The following is a 15722-nucleotide window of genomic DNA, read 5'->3' as shown; positions in this document are numbered from 1 at the left end:
AACCATAGAAGATGGACCTCTATTAAAAGGAGAAGCATTTGTAGAAGGAGTATTCGGACCCGATTCAGACTGTATGGGTGAAGGAATAGGATCAGACTAGGAATAACTCGCAAACAAACTCATTTACATGCTTAATAAATGGATTAAAACGAGATCCAGTAGGTTGATTTCCTGGATTCATAGAAATACTTGCCAATATTAAATTTCTGCGGAAAACACGAACTCGTAAAAATCTTGGCAGATTCTGGAATTCCGAATGCAGATGGATGATACGACATTGATCCCTGATTTATTCCATTCCTTTGCTAGTTCGTGTTGTAACCTATTCTTCCAAGTAGACCCAAATAATCCTGATCGACTCACACTCGAAGGAGTCGTATGTCTATTCGATTCTCTAGGGATTGATGTAGAAAATGTAAACATTCAATAATAGAAAAATTGTAGGATTCGCTCGTTCTCTATATATGCTACAAAATGAACTGCGAGTGTATGTATATTATTACGGTGAACAATATTAACATGCTTTCCACAAACTATGGGTTTTTCGTGTTTTTTGCCATCTCATTGTAGGATCGATACATTCGGAAAACTCAAGCAGATCCTTCCTGCATGGAGAGAAGAAATGAAGAATCCCACATTGTTCAAAGTTTGGTTGTTTTGGCTTTTTCTATGTCATAGCCCTTCTACAATTATCTCTTTCTCTATTCCTGTAAAGCTCAGGCTGACGGAATGCGAAAGAGACTTCACGCAGACCGCGCTGTTCTTCTCTGGCGAGTGTTGTTTGGTGAGCAAGCTCCCCTTCTCTCCTCCTATTCCTCGTTTGTCCTTTCTGAACGTCCTGGCGAAACGGGGATCAACCATGATGAGTGGCAGATGAGCTTCTTGCTATTCCAACTCCAGTCGCGCTCTTCCGATGCCTCCTCCCTCCAACGTGAAATCAGTACCTCTTTATTTTCCTCTCTCGTTTCTCACCTTTGCAGGCTATTGGCCGCCTCTAATTCTACGTTTTCTCCAATCCCATTCCATTGTTTGTTCTCTCAAACACCCATCACATAGCAACTGCAGTTTCCTCCACCTCTTCTTCCTCCTTCTTCTTCTTCTTCTTCTTCGTCTTCTCATCGTCATGAATATGCACACAACAGAAATCGCCGCTCAGCCAGGCATCCACAATCTACCCATTACACCCCTTCTCTCGCTCCTACCTTTGCGTAGGGATGTCCGTTGTTATGCAGCGCGATCTTGCAGCACGCAGTGAGTGGAACCGCCAACACAGCGCCGATGGATCCCAGAATAATCGCCCAGACTACGAGACAACTGATAATCACAATCTAAGCAATCAAATTAACAACAAGATATGAGATACAGGGTGGAGGTGAAGAGAGTCGCCAAGGACTTTGGGCTCAACGATGTCTTGAAGGATAAGGTTCATAAGCTAGAAGGAATAATGATATAAGAAAGAAGAAGAAACAGTGGGGAGAAGAATGGCGAGGATAATTTGCAGAAGCGAAAAATTCGGATGGAAGAGAATGAGAGGAATGGGGATACAAACAGCAATAATCGGCCCCTAACGAGATAGGTATGAAATAGGGACGGGTACGATATGGGGGATATAGTTCAACACGAAAAAGATGAGAGCAAAAATGAGAGACATGGGGAGATGTAGAATGGGGCCATATAACAAAAAAACAAGGCCGCCTGCAATGAAAGATAGAACAGTCTTGATGAGCAAGTACCGAGTGATCTTTGTATTTGAAAACTCACAAGAATGGAGTACTTGGTTTTCGATTTTGTAACGAATCGAAGACTCGTCGAATTTACGCATGCTAGAGCCAAAAAGCAAAAACATGTAAATAATGATCGTAAAACCACAGTATACAATCGACTTCCATACAATCTTTGTCAGGGAATCGAGAATTTTGCTTAGTGAAATATGCTTTGACATCTCGTCAATCAGATCTTCGATATCGAGGCCTAGGGTATTGTTGAACCAGACCTCGGCAGTGTCTACAAGCTATACGTAAGCTTCGATAGAAGAGTGATCTATACATCGAGCGCATTGTCCACATAAATGCTGTAATCATGTGAAATAAAATCACTTATCTTGGGTTAAATGCAGCTATTAACAGTACAGAAACAGTTACAGGGTAGATAAGGAGAAACAAACCACCGAACAGTAGGATGAGGGTGATCAGAGAGCATATGGGGCGATAGGGAGTTCCCCAGTGTAGAATAAAACGTTTCTTTCCTCCCTACAAGGAAAGCGATGTTCACGTGCGTACTGGTCTCCTTTCATTCGGATTTAGGAGCAAATGTTCTTCTTCTGGAAGAGGCTCCTCTTCAAAAGTAAAGTAGGGGATGATCGGACGATGAAGTCTTAGCACGATGGGCTTGGATATTTGAAACAAGAAAAGTGCCATGAGGACCGGGATGATGATCTCACGAAAGAAAGACAGCAAGAACCCAACCACGGTTACCGCAACGATAATAAGAGGCACGCTGATCAGCTTCAGATAGACTTCCATCTTTTCCCACATAGACAACCTGTCCACATAGACATCCACAGTCGATCCCGGCTCTGAGTCCAAATGGTAGGGAATGTAGTGCCCGAAATCCTGTGCTGAATCGCTGTCACAAAGAATATCAGCCGACATTGAAACGACCCAATTTTAGTCTGGTTATCAAAGAATAATAATAATAGTATGACAAACAAGTTTCAAACAAACAAACCAACCAGAAGAACACCTTACAGCTTAGGAATTCCGCCAATAGGGCCCACCTCAATTCCGCACTCGCCCTTACCAGCAACAATACGGAAGTAACCATTCTCACCCCAATCCTCATTCCAAGAGTTAGCAATCTTCCAGTACTCAATGCCATCCTCGACACCCCAACCGACCAGCTTCACAGCGTGACCGCCGAGGTATTTACCAGCGACATGCTGGTAAATTCCGCTCTTGTACGTGAGGAAGTCCTCGTACACAAAGAAGGACACTTCAAGAGGACCGTTGGTCATCAGCTCGGTCTTGATAGCATCAATACCTCCCTGGACGTAGTAAGCCTCTCCAAAGAAGTGCTTGTCCTTCTCATATTCAACGGGATATCCCTCCTGGCACTGCTTGACACACTCAGGAGTCTCCTGGCTCTCTCCGCAAGGAGGATACTTGCCCTCAGCGTGATGCTCACACTTGGGGAAGGAATAAGCATTGCACCAATCCTTGCTTCCGTACTCGCCTCCAGTAGTCACTCCAGTGCTTTGGAACCATCTCCAAGCCATATCGAGCCAGCCTCCATCACATCCAAATCCGCAGGAATCGCAGCAAGTCAGAAGATCTTGCTCCGAAAGACGGTCCTGGATCTTTCCCTTAGAAGCAATGCAGAGACGATCAGTGGCAGCCTCAGCAGCTCCGAAAGCCCAGCAAGAACCGCAAACAGACTGATCACGAATCTCCTTCAGAGAAGGGCATTCAGGCCACTTCTCCACGGGGTCGAAAGACTCAGGAAGATCACCACGAGCAACAATAGTCTTCGAAGGCAGCTGTCGGTCACCAAACAGCACACCAAGGTACTGAGTGTAGTCACGAGTGGGAATAGCCTCATTGGCAATCCAAGTGGTCTTCATGGCGTTGACCTCCTTAGCGACCTCGACGAGTCTGGGAGGGTGTGCCAGAGCAATAGCAACGATAGTAAAGAAGAGGAAATACTTCATATTTACTTACTAAATATTTTCTGGGAAAGAGGATAACTGGTGCGCACCAATTGGGTGACACAATTAAAAGGTCGACAACAGCCTTCGAAAGTCTTTGTTTTGTATTTCGAAAAATAATGCACGAAGGGGAAAATGAAAAGAGACTGAACGGAACCTAGACCAACCCAAAGGAACCCAACGGAACCCAAATCGAAGCTTTCGACACAACCTTTTTCGAACAAACAAAAAGAGCGCCTTACAGCTCAGGAATTCCAGCAACACCGTCGGACTCAATTCCGCACTCGTTCTTTCCGGCAATGATACGGAAGTAACCATTCTCACCCCAATCCTCATTCCAAGAGTTAGCAATCTTCCAGTACTCAACGCCATCCTCGACACCCCAACCGACCAGCTTCACAGCGTGACCGCCGAGGTATTTACCAGCGACATGCTGGTAAATTCCGCTCTTGTAGGTCATGAAATCTTCGTAGACAGAGAAATCGACCTCAATAGGACCGTTGGTCATCAGCTCGGTCTTAATGGCCTCCACATTGCTAGGAACATGGTAAGCCTCTCCAAAGAAGTGCTTGTCCTTCTTGTACTCCACGGGATATCCCTCCTGGCACTTCTCAACGCACTCAGGAGTGGGCTGAGTCTCTCCACAAGGAGGATACTTGCCCTCCACATGGTGATCGCACTTGGGGAACTCGTAGGCATTGCACCAGTCCTTGCTTCCGTACTCACCTCCAGTAGTCACTCCAGTGCTGTGGAACCAGCTCCAGGCCATGGAAGGCCAGCCTCCATTGCAACCAAATCCGCAAGACTCGCAGCAAGTCAGAAGATCCTGATCCGAAAGACGGTCCTGGATCTTTCCCTTAGAAGCAATGCAAAGACGGTCAGTAGCAGCCTCAGCAGCTCCGAAAGCCCAGCAAGAACCGCAAACAGACTGATCACGAATCTCCTTCAGAGAAGGGCATTCAGGCCACTTCTCCACGGGGTCGAAAGACTCAGGAAGATCACCACGAATAGCAATGTTCTTCTCAGGAAGCTGCTTGCCTCCACGGAGAGCACCAAGGTACTGAGTGTAGTCACGAGTGGGAATAGCCTCGTTAGCAAGCCAAGTGGTCTTCATGGCGTTGACCTCCTTAGCGACCTCGACGAGTCTGGGAGGGTGTGCCAGAGCAATAGCAACAATAGTAAAGAAGAGGAAATACTTCATAATCGCTTACGAAAGAAAATATGAATAATTGAAAAGATCCGTGCGCACGAGATCTAAAATATTATTTCTCCGATCTTCTTTCAACTTCTCTGATTTTTCATTTAACCGACCAAACCAAATTTTCACGAAACTGAGCTAGAAAAGGAACTCTTATTGAATACCACGCTTGTTCAAACAAAAACAAACCACGACGTGTAGAATAAACATCCCAAAACGGTAGACAAGTAACCCAATAATACAAATATTTGAAACATCATTGTGAGTGTAGATAAGAGTCATGAGGCAAAAGAATATAATTAGTTTCGTCGGTGAACAGTTTTCATGTGATACTGCAGTCCGGAACTTTGCCTTGCATAAAATTGCTTGCAGATCTCGCAGCGATAAGGCTTTTCTCCTGTGTGGATACGCTTGTGATTCAAAAGTGCAGATTTGTATCGAGATGCGTAATTGCATCCTGGGAAGGAACACTTGTAAGGTTTTTTATCCGAATGTCTGATCTGATGTAACTTGAGTTGATTTTGTGTAGGTGCCGCAAATCTGCAACCCGGGAATGTGCATGGATAGGGGCGTTCGCCGGTATGAATTCCGCGATGGTACGTGAGATCCTTGAGGAATACAGAGGTAAAAGTACACCCGGGATACATACAGCGAAAGCTGCGCTTTTTGGGATGCTCCTGGAAGTGAGCTTTCATTTCTTCAGCCGTTTCACACACAAAGTTGTAAGTTGGGTTGCAGCAACGGAATGTGCATTCTGAGCTGGTTATTTTACAGGGTTCGACGGGGGGAACAACTAGGTCGCAGCCGGAAAGCAGAGATACTTTCGGTGTACAATACCCTTGCACCTTTGAAGGGTTTCGGCGCATTCACTGCAGAAGCCGTTAAAATCCAAAAATCGTTGATGCTGGGATAGAAAGAAGAAGGAAAAGCTGTAGGTCAGATGCATAACGAACCAAAACGAGAAGGAACCGCGCTAACACCGTCCAATTCTGGAGAACAAACAGAAGATATGCAAATCGAGTTGCCAACAACAAACTCGGTATTTGTGGCAAGTAACGGGTACCCTGATGCAAGGCTGTTCGGAGACGGACTCGGCTGATTCTATAAGGTCAGGATTCAACAGAATTCAGTACTAAAACACAAGGGACATTTACCAGGCTGAATTTTACTTTTCGATTCCTTCTCATTAAATATTACAAATTATGGATTCAAAACGCACGAACTACTCACTCTTTTTTAAAATGGTTATACAGTTTAAGATGCATTTTTAATTTTTTTCAAATATTACGCCCTTCTGGAAGCAATTATATTAATTGAATGAATTACCAATTCGTAAAAGATTATTATCTTGGTAGAAAAATGCAAATGACGAAATGCCGCCAAAAAGTGTTTTGTCGACTTTGTAAAAATGCAAAGTGCATATCGTCACCATCTCTTAGAACCCCAAGGCGTAAACTCACTTTCATTTTTAAACTTAATCATTCGTAACTTGACCAATTCCCTATTCATTATAATTTGATGGGAAATAAAATAGGGAAAGAGGTCAAAGTTGAAAGAATTACTGTACGAATTAAGGAATTTGTGTCAGACGGTATGGGTTGGTACTACAGACTGATAGAGTAGATAAATTCTGGAAGATATATCTCGCGTTGGATACAAAAACCAAAGAGTTATACGATCTTCGTTTGTGTGAAGTAAAGCAAGGAGATGTGAAGAGAGTGTATCGTATGAAACAGGAGATTGCATTATGGGTATGGATATGAGAGGTACGCTTAGTTTTTAGCAACATGTTCCTGTACACAAGAATCTTGTTCAATACTATGCTTCGGCTATGCTCGAAGAGAACGGGATTGTTCGAGGTGTTATTTTAACTGAACATTGCCAAGGAGGGTTGTTGGCTGGAGTTGTGATCCAGTGTTTTCCCCATGGATTTGCAGAGCGAACACTTCTCGGAATTTTGAGAGATGTCGCCTGTGGTCTTTACGCACTTCATACAAATCGTCCGTGTTTTAGTCATCGCAATATTCATGTGAGCGTCCTTTTTAAATTTAACACCAAGCCCAATTTCATTTTAATCGATCAAGACGGTCGATGCAAATTAGAGGTTTCTCGCTCCACCACTTCGAATATTATCGTTCAAATAACTTATTATAATGTCTTATCACGCAGACCCCTCGTTCTCATGAAGAAGTCCGAGTGGTTCAGCAACAAACCGAGTACATCTTCGAAGCGGGTTACGTCCCTCCAGAACTTTCCGATTTGTTTCTCTCTCTTTATTCTCCTCCCTCACCCCCAGATCTCCTTCTCAGCGCGCTGTCGTCTCGGAGAAGGTGGACATCTGGCAGCTGGGCGTTCTCATGTATTATTTAGCGTTCTATACGACCCCCTTCGAGAACGACAGCGGCTCCATCGATCTCAACGCGCTGCGCAACGGACCTGTTTGCTATCCCCAAGCCGACCTCGCCAACTACTCCGCCGAGTTCATCGAGCTTGTCAACTCCCTCCTCGTCCCCGACTCCTCCAAGTGTGTTTCTGTGTTCCTCCTCACGCCAGACGCCCCACCGCCGCGCAGCTGATCGAACGCGCCTGCTCCATGCAGTGCTGGCGCATGACCCAAGAGGTTTCGCTGGTGTTGGCGGCGTCGCAGCGCTCGCAGCGCTCGCATCGCGCGCCGTCGCTTCGGTTTGTGCGCAAGCTGCAAGGCCCGCCCATGCTGAGCGACTCGGACTTGTCGTCGAGCAGCGAGGCGGAGGAACTGGCGCAGCAGAAGCGCGAAGCAGAGGCCGTGTTTGACAAGCAGCGCGTGACGCTGTCGCACTATTTCACGGACCAGAAGAACCACAAGCGATGGGTGTCGAAGTGCACGTCGCGGATTCCCGAGCCGCCGGCGCACCGGTCGATCAAGAAGATCGCGATGGCGGCGTCGGAGATGCAGTCGATGGACTTCTTTTTCCAGTTCCTATCGAAGTGGGCGTTGCGCGCGGGCCTCTCTCTCTGTAGATTGGCGCTGTTCAGCAATCAGATCGTCGCCGTGAAGGCGCTGACCACCACGCTGTGCGTGTTTCAAATGAGCGCGCTCGACATGATCTACCAGTCCCTCAAGCACATCTCCCTGCTCAAGGAAATGTCCGTGCGCTGGCGGATGATCCAGGAGAGCGACGAGAAGGCCAGCTCCTCGTCCTGGGCGCCGTTTATCTCCCGCCTCGCGAACATTCTGACGAACAAGGTGTACTTCCTGAACAAATACACGGAGTTCGGAATGAACTACGCGCTCGTCGAGGGCGCCGAGCTCGACGTCGAGGACCAAGTCAACGTCCCCGCGCGCCTCTCCACGCTCCTCGCCAACCTCAACGTCTCGCTGCAGTGGGTTCTCATGAACCCCTGCTCCGTCCTCAACGGCACCGTGCGTCCTCTCATCGAGGAGGCCCACTCCATCTACCTCGCGCTCACCGTCGTCCTCGCCGACCTCCTCGAAAACCCCGACGAGCCCGAGACGCTCCAAGCCGCCGTCGCGCGCTACGAAGAAGAGCGTCTCGTCCTCCGCGACATCATCGCCCAGGTCAAAACCCGCGCCGAGATCAACGTCTTCGACGACGTTTCCACGTTTCCCTTTTCTAAGGATAGTTCCCGTCGATCTCTCTCCGCAGCCCGCTCAGCAGCCATCCGCGGCAAGCGCAGGCCGTGGCACGGCAGCAGCTGGGGAGCCACGTGACCGTGGAGAGCTCCGCGTTCTCCTCCGACGAGCTGAGCGGCGACGACAGCGACGAGGACGACGCCGAGGAGGACTCCTGCGTCCTCGCCCCGTTCTACCGCATCACGGCCAAGGGCGTGATCGTCCCGCTCGTCTCCAGCGCGGCCATCGCCGGCCCGCACCAAGCCACGGCCGCGGGAGTGCGCAAGGTCCTCGCGGCCAAGGAGAACAAAGTCTGCGTCGAGTGTGCGCGCGGCCCCGTCGAGGCCTTCTCCGTCAACCTCGGCGTTTTTCTCTGCGTCGACTGCTGCAAGCTCCACCGCATGCTCGGCGTCGAATCGCCCCGCGGGACTCACGCGTAGACCGGCATCAGCCGCTGCGTCCGCGTCAAAACCAAGCCCGTCCGCCCCGAATGGGTCGCCATCGCCGCCGAAATCGGCAACCGCAAGGCGCGGCTCTTCTGGGAGAACCGCCTCCCCGCGGGGGAGCACCCCACCGTCGACGACAGTTCCACCGGTGGGGGTGTGATCGGGGTTTGACGTAGTGTGGCTCCAGTTTCTCCGGCAGAAGTACATCCAGCGGCTCTGGATCCCCGCGGGAGTCGAAATCAACCCCGCACGCCGGCAGAGCGACGACAGTCACGAGTCCCGCGGGGACCTCGCCGAGCCTCCCCGCGGGGCGTCCCCCATCGCGAAGTAGGTTCCCCGTTTCCCCTTCTCCGCAGCATCCAGCGGCAGCCGTCGTGTCCGCAGGTGCGTTCCCGCGCGATCCCGCTTCGCTCTGCCGCCAAAACCCCGCTGGACGTGCCGCGCATCCCGCGGTCGGGGAGCCTCCCCGCGGTGCTGCCGTCGTCGTCCGGGCCCCGCGGGGGCATGGTGCGGAGCCAGAGCGAGGAGTACTTGATGCTGCGCGTGGTGAACGCGCTGCAGGCGACGCTGAGCGGCGTGCAGCTGACAGGCTTGCAGATCAACTGGGAGGAGGTGTCGATCGACCAGAAGGTGGGCGCCGGGGGCTTCGCGGTGGTGTACCACGGAATGTACCGCGGGTGCGAAGTGGCGGTGAAGAAGCTGCGGGTGAACCGGATGTCGTCGAAGTCGATTCGCGATTTTTCGTCGGAAGTGATGCTGCTGCGAACGCTGCGGCACCCGAACATCGTGATTTTCATGGGGATCGTGATGAATCCGGTGTGTTTGGTCACCGAATACTGCCACAACGGGAATCTGTTCGATCTGCTGCACGAGACGGTCGACGACAAGCGCGGGGAACACTACGCGGTGCAGATTCCGTGGCAGCGGCGCATTCGAATCGCGCTGGACGTGGCGCGCGGAATGAACTTCCTTCACACCTCCACGCCGGTGATCATTCATCGCGACTTGAAGTCGCTCAACATCCTCATCAACGAGAAGTGGACCGCCAAAGTCAGCGATTTCGGGCTGTCGCGGTTTAAAGTGGGCAATGCCGGGCGAGTTGCGAATAGGCGGCGGATACGGCGCACGATTTAATGACCGGGCAGTGCGGAACGTTTCAGTGGATGGCGCCCGAGGTCATGGACGGGCACAACTACACGGAGAAGGCCGATGTGTACTCGTATGGGATCAATCTGTGGGAACTGCTCACGCGGAAGATCCCGTACGATGGCATGCAGCCGATGCAGGTAAGGTCGGGGAGGAGAGGTGAGGGATAGGTCGCGATGATGGTGCATACACATAAGAAGCGATTGCCAATTCCTGAAACGTGTCCTGAGTGGTATGCGATGTTGATTCGGGATTGTTGGGATCCGGATCCGGAAGCAAGGCCTTCGTTTGCAGAGATCATTAAGAGGTTGAAGAGAGGAGGACCCGCTCCTACTGTGCTAAACTAATGTAGAATATGTGGCGATGTGTTTGTTTGACAAGGGAGGGAAATGATGGGAGAAGGGAAGGTTGTGTGTTGAGTTGGAATGAAAAGGGGACAGGGAAATGGAATGATCAATGGAAAAAGAATAGAGGCATGATGGAATTTGAATTTGAATTTGAATTTGAATTTGAATTTTAAAAATGTAAAAATGATTCATTCATTCATTCATTCATTCATCGTCTATAGATCGGGTTTTTATAGTAGTGTGAAGCAAAAAATATATGTGTTTGGATCGTTTTACAAGCAAATTAATATTTCTGGAAAATATCAGAATCCTTATTACTCACATATTGATAGTTAGAACCTCCTGAAAGACTACTAAAACCCTTCTATTCAGGCTATGCGATTATGCAGGTGCTCATCCCTTTACACAGATTGCCTGAGCAATACCAATTCAATAAACCAGATTTGATGACTCCATTGATACATGAACCAATACTAGAAGCTGTTCATTCAAACTATATTCTTGATTTCGCATCATTCTCTTATTTTTATGTACCTTTCCTATCCATTCACATTTTATTCGACTCTAAGGTTTACCAATGAAACACCCTTATATCCATCCCATCGAACTCAATCAATCATCCCTTCAGCACCCTTTCACGCACATATAAACAATTTTCCATCCCCATATAATCCCACTAAACCACTTCCAATCCCATGCCATTCCATTCCTTTCCATTCCAAGTATTCACTTCCATCCCATTCAGGTTTCCCTATCCTAATTACCTTATTTCCAAATGGCAATCCACTCCACCTCGCCTTTATTTCAACAAACACATCAGTCAAACAGCATCTCCTCTCTTTATACGGCGAACTGCTCCGCGTTGTTCTTCTTTTCCTCTCTCTTCTGTCCAGGCTTGATAAACACATAGAGAATGGCCACAATCGAAACAATGATGAGCACAATGAACACCACGACGACTGCAATTACGGTTCCAGACAGCCACGACATTCCCATATTAAATTCCGACGTGCACTTAGCATCGGCCTTCATGTCATTTAAAACGGGCTGGCCGTTCTCTAGAGTGTTATTCCATATATTTAAAAGCTACGGAAATCAATGCAGCGATACAGCGAACTTCCAACCGTCTTCAGTTCATCGGCAAACGGATGTGAACCAGCGACCGTGCATGAGAGAGTTCTGCGGGTCAAACAATACGAAAACAGAAACGAGATATCCACGAAGTCCCGAGTGAGCTTCGATCCACACTCCTTCACGATAGATTGCATGTGAGCGTCATTCGCGTTCTCAATTCGCACACTTATTGACTTGATCTCTCCTAGGCAAATCGCTTTATCATAGGTAAAACTGAATAGAAGAAAAAGAAACAAAACGTACTGTCTCACTTCAGTGTATGTGGGTTCGGTGCAGGATGCATCGCTATAGTATTGGGTGACCATATCAGCATAAAAGGTGTAGAATGCTGTAGCATTTTGGTATTGATTAATGTTCCTGTAGGAACCGCTTCCTATTCTATCAACAAACTATGTACGGCGATCTACCGTTCGGTATACAAACAGACGAGTATTGGAAGCATTCTACCAATTTAAAAATCGCAATGTTTTCTACTCGCATCGGCAAACTGTAACAGTACGATTAAAGCAAAGACGACCGGCAGAATCATTTTAACGTGATTGTTAACGCTAAAAATAGTCGCGATTTTTGAGTTCAGAAAAGGACTTTTAAAACACTCTTAGTTCTGTGAGTTGTTTTATAAACACATGGAGACTGAGAACCAGATAACACAATTAAAAGAGGAAGAAAAGACGATTCCTATCCCAGAGGAAGTGTCTGATGAAAATAAGTGAATATTTGCAAACTCTTTTATGTAGAGAATCTGAGCAGGAGGAAAAAAAGGAGAACATTGAGGTAGAAAAGGAAGAAGACGGGGAAAACAAAGAAGAGGGAGAGAAATGTGAAAGTGAAGAAGAAGAGGAGGCAGAGGAAGAGAAACCGAGTGGTATAGAGGGAAGAGACGAAGTGGTTGCCATTGACAATCAAAGCGAAGTGAAACAAAATACAGACCCAGATGTTGTAGAGCTTAGTGATAGCATGATTGCTGTAATGATGCGTAAGATGCTAAGCAAAGGAGGTTTGCCTGACGATATGGAGGAAGAGGAGGAGGAGAAGGAGAGGAGACCTAACAAAAATTCTCGTCAGAACAAGAAGCGTCTGGAGGAACAAAGAGCGGCTTTCCGAAAAGAGAAGGAAGCGCGTGAAAAGAAGGAAAAGGAATTGTTTGAAGCGCACAAGAATAAATCTGCCCCGACCATCATCAAAACCCGTCCTTTATCGAATGCAGGAAGTAAATTGACTGCGTTAGCCCTAAAACAGAAGAGCGCTGAGAAGGCCAAGCCGAAGCCGAAGGCTAAGCCAGAAGCGGATGCTCCGGCCAAGAAGGATTCTCCCAAAGTGGACATTCACAAAATCTTCAATCGCAGCGGTAATTTTGTGTTGCTCTCTTTCTTATCTCAAGATCGCTCGATCGACCCGAAGCTCGCCCACATTCTCTACAACCCCTCGACCCCTTCCAGCCCCTCGCCTCGTTCCAGCACGAAACCGCTTGCTCCGAAGCATGTCCAGACTCCAAAAGATTCAAAGGATTCAAAGGACTCGAAGGTTTCAAAGGCTCCGAAGGCTCCGAAGGTTTCAAAGGTCCCTCAGCCCGCAAAGCCGTTGAAGAAGATGGCGAAAGACGCCAAGGTGTCCAAAGGATCCAAGTGGTGTGTTTGTAACAAACGCTCGATTTTCGCTGTCGCTTGGCGGCGGGCTGCGCGTCGTCGTCCTCGTTCTTCTCTCGCTTCAGCTCGTCCATTTCAATCACAGTATCCCCTTCCTCTTCCTCTTCTTCCTCTTCTTCCTCTTCTTCCTCCTCCTCTTCTTCTTCTTCTTCTCTCAGCATCGATTTGATCTTCCTCACCTCGCTCTGCTCCCTCTCAATGATCTTCTTCACCGAGAACGCGTCCGCCTTCTCGATCTGCCTCGCACTCCCTCCCCATCCCTACATTCTCCGTCACATCCAGCGCCACCTCCAGCAGCTCCTTCACCTTCTCCGACAGTCCTTCTTTCCCCTGCAGCGCCTTCGCCGCCTCCCTCAGTCCCGCCAAATCCGTCTTCGCCTCCACCTCCTTCTCCGTCGCTCCTTCCTTCCTCGCCTGCTCCAACGCGCACCGCAGCAGCGCGCTCTGCGCCAGCCGCAGCCGCTCCGCGCTCTCCTTGGCCTCCTTCTCGGCCTTGGGCGCCAGCTCGGGGTCGTCCTCCGACAGCAGCGCGTCGTTCTCTGCCAGATAATACTGCGCTAAGCCGCACAGAAACAGACAGTTCGCCTGCTCCCGACTCGCCGCGGGGTACAGCTGCTCGCACAGCGCCAGGCTCGCTTCGTGGCTCGCTAGGGAGCTCTCGAAGTCGCCCTTTTCCATCTCGATCTCGCCGAGTTTCTGGTGGATGTCCGCCAGCTCCTTGCGGTAATCGCCGGGGGTTGTGGGCTGCGAGTACAGGACGCGAGCTAGAGAGAAGGGGACGTCGAAAAGCTTACCAGTCTCCAGATTCTCCCAGGCGATTTGGAGATCGTCTTCGATGAGACCGAGGGTCTTTTCCTCCTCATCCTCGTTGATATCCTCGTTCTCGTTCGCATCGTTCTCCTGCTGCGCAAGACGGTCCTGAGAGTTATGGCCTCTTTGGGGAAATGTACATGGGCAGAGTCAATAAGGAAAGTGGCAAGCCTATAGTGAAGGGGGGCGGCCTCGAAGAGAGTGTCCTCATTTGGGCAGCTACATTAAAAAAGAAAAACTCAAATGTACACTTCCTCCAGAACCGATGAGATCAGAGCAATGATGTCCTCACTATTCTTCTTTTCTTTCACCATTTCGTCCACCTGGCTTAAACACTTAGTCACCTCTATCCCTTATCACCCACGCAATGCATTACTGTCCTTGACTTCTTTATTGCTGTCGGCCATTTCAATCCAGTTCCCACCTATTTTTTTATTTGATATATGCGTGTACAGTAATCCTTCATTATCAAACAAACAACTCCTTTCACAAACTCTTTCGTTTTTTGCTCTAAAGAACTCCCACATTAAACAGCGTTTGAGAAACGAGTTCCCATTTGCCATCCACACGCACCAGCGAGAACGTGGCTGCGTCCGAATTCTTAAAAGCCCCGGCGGTCAGAATCTTCGTCTGTCCAAACTTGGAGATGTACAGGTTGGATCCAATAGCATAGTGACAGTGACCGTGCAGAACAACGGGGACATTCATCTGAATCGCATAGACAAAAGGAAGAAATACATGTTGAAGTGCCTTGGTGACAAGGGAATCCAGCTTTTTACTTCCAGCAAATATCTTTTTATTTAATTTACTACTATACAAGACACTCGTAGGAGCAATCGTTGGGGGATTATGGGTCATGATGATAAGCTACGTGGATAAAATCAGGGATTCAAAAATACAGAACTGTTTTTAGGAAGCTTGGTAATTGATTTCTGCAATTGAGAAACGTTGAAATCGCCCTTGGCAACAGGGTATCCTTTCCAAACCAGTTGTTTCTTTATGTCGAGGGCAGAAACACTTCCTCCAAACCCAGCAACGTACAAATCTTCGGCTATTCGAATCACACGATTGTGTACATTCACAATCTCCTTCTTCATGTCTCCTTTTGGAAAAAACGACTCTGTACTATCATGCTACATATAATGGATGGCTATTTATTCGCAACATTTCCAGGAATCCAAAGAATGGGAATGGAGAGTACCGAAAGGGCTATATTCTAAATCCTACAGCAAGAAGAGTACCATGTAGAAGCGATTCTTCATATGTACGTGTACGTTTCTTGTGTGCTGTATTCTCCATTTCCTCTTCTTCCTCCTCCTCCTCCTCTTCCTCTTCCTCGTTATCCTCATGTTGAACATTTCCAAAATCGCCTCCGATAAACAAAATATCGATTCTACTCACAAACCCTTGGAGAAATGTACGCATCTCTCTTGATAATGGTACGAAGTATCTCTAACAGAGATGAAAAATCGAACTTTTGATGAAGATCACTAAGAAGGAATACGCTCGTCCCAAAAGTACCTGATAAAGAGAACATTGATTCTATTCTTTTCAATTAGCTTTACCATGTCTGGAGAATAATAAATGCATGTATCTTTTTATCTCCTTTGTATGCAAAACAATTTTCCAAAAATCTATTATATATATATATATATTTATCTCTATTTGACACAAATGGA

At 48.1% G+C, this 15722-nt stretch overlaps 9 protein-coding genes; 2 read left to right on the top strand and 7 right to left on the bottom strand.

Annotated features, from left to right (window-relative positions):
* Positions 1-1564: 1564 nt before the first annotated feature.
* GSBLH_T00005102001 (uncharacterized protein) lies at positions 1565-2670 on the bottom strand (the record flags this gene model as incomplete). XM_013044102.1 has 4 exons in its annotated part: positions 2280-2670; positions 2130-2249; positions 2047-2100; positions 1565-2011 (listed from the first exon to the last, which is right to left on the bottom strand). The coding sequence occupies exons 1-4, from the start codon at positions 2415-2417 to the stop codon at positions 1565-1567; spliced, it is 759 nt and encodes a 252-aa protein (XP_012899556.1). The 5' UTR covers positions 2418-2670.
* Positions 2671-2728: 58 nt separating this feature from the next.
* GSBLH_T00005101001 (uncharacterized protein) lies at positions 2729-3706 on the bottom strand (the record flags this gene model as incomplete). XM_013044101.1 has 1 exon in its annotated part: positions 2729-3706. One exon carries the CDS (start codon positions 3704-3706, stop codon positions 2744-2746), a length of 963 nt encoding a protein of 320 aa, XP_012899555.1. The 3' UTR covers positions 2729-2743.
* Positions 3707-3934: 228 nt separating this feature from the next.
* Positions 3935-4904, bottom strand: GSBLH_T00005100001 (uncharacterized protein; the record flags this gene model as incomplete). XM_013044100.1 has 1 exon in its annotated part: positions 3935-4904. The coding sequence occupies one exon, from the start codon at positions 4902-4904 to the stop codon at positions 3942-3944; it is 963 nt and encodes a 320-aa protein (XP_012899554.1). The 3' UTR covers positions 3935-3941.
* Positions 4905-5089: 185 nt separating this feature from the next.
* GSBLH_T00005099001 (uncharacterized protein) lies at positions 5090-5767 on the bottom strand (the record flags this gene model as incomplete). XM_013044099.1 has 1 exon in its annotated part: positions 5090-5767. One exon carries the CDS (start codon positions 5765-5767, stop codon positions 5201-5203), a length of 567 nt encoding a protein of 188 aa, XP_012899553.1. The 3' UTR covers positions 5090-5200.
* A 652-nt stretch (positions 5768-6419) lies between these two features.
* On the top strand, positions 6420-8613 carry GSBLH_T00006931001 (uncharacterized protein; the record flags this gene model as incomplete). Its single annotated transcript, XM_013044098.1, has 4 exons — positions 6420-6492; positions 6525-6652; positions 6685-7868; positions 7902-8613. The coding sequence occupies 4 exons, from the start codon at positions 6420-6422 to the stop codon at positions 8611-8613; spliced, it is 2097 nt and encodes a 698-aa protein (XP_012899552.1).
* Positions 8614-9464: 851 nt separating this feature from the next.
* Positions 9465-10468, top strand: GSBLH_T00005098001 (uncharacterized protein; the record flags this gene model as incomplete). XM_013044097.1 has 3 exons in its annotated part: positions 9465-10040; positions 10070-10246; positions 10277-10468. 3 exons carry the CDS (start codon positions 9465-9467, stop codon positions 10451-10453), a joined length of 930 nt encoding a protein of 309 aa, XP_012899551.1. The 3' UTR covers positions 10454-10468.
* An 803-nt stretch (positions 10469-11271) lies between these two features.
* GSBLH_T00005097001 (uncharacterized protein) lies at positions 11272-11961 on the bottom strand. XM_013044096.1 has 4 exons: positions 11831-11961; positions 11663-11800; positions 11544-11632; positions 11272-11511 (listed from the first exon to the last, which is right to left on the bottom strand). The coding sequence occupies exons 1-4, from the start codon at positions 11890-11892 to the stop codon at positions 11294-11296; spliced, it is 507 nt and encodes a 168-aa protein (XP_012899550.1). The 5' UTR covers positions 11893-11961; the 3' UTR covers positions 11272-11293.
* Positions 11962-12923: 962 nt separating this feature from the next.
* On the bottom strand, positions 12924-13911 carry GSBLH_T00005096001 (uncharacterized protein; the record flags this gene model as incomplete). The annotated part of the gene is made up of 2 exons (XM_013044095.1): positions 12924-13469; positions 13498-13911. 2 exons carry the CDS (start codon positions 13909-13911, stop codon positions 12924-12926), a joined length of 960 nt encoding a protein of 319 aa, XP_012899549.1.
* A 642-nt stretch (positions 13912-14553) lies between these two features.
* Positions 14554-15140, bottom strand: GSBLH_T00006930001 (uncharacterized protein; the record flags this gene model as incomplete). The annotated part of the gene is made up of 2 exons (XM_013044094.1): positions 14554-14910; positions 14943-15140. The coding sequence occupies 2 exons, from the start codon at positions 15138-15140 to the stop codon at positions 14554-14556; spliced, it is 555 nt and encodes a 184-aa protein (XP_012899548.1).
* Positions 15141-15722: the final 582 nt, after the last annotated feature.

This window comes from Blastocystis hominis, assembly GCF_000151665.1.
Source record: "Blastocystis hominis, Singapore isolate B (sub-type 7) whole genome shotgun sequence assembly, scaffold_9".
Lineage (NCBI taxonomy): Eukaryota > Bigyra > Opalinata > Blastocystidae > Blastocystis > Blastocystis hominis.
The sequence above is the reverse complement of the archived record's forward strand: the minus strand, read 5'-3'. Positions and strand labels throughout refer to the sequence as shown.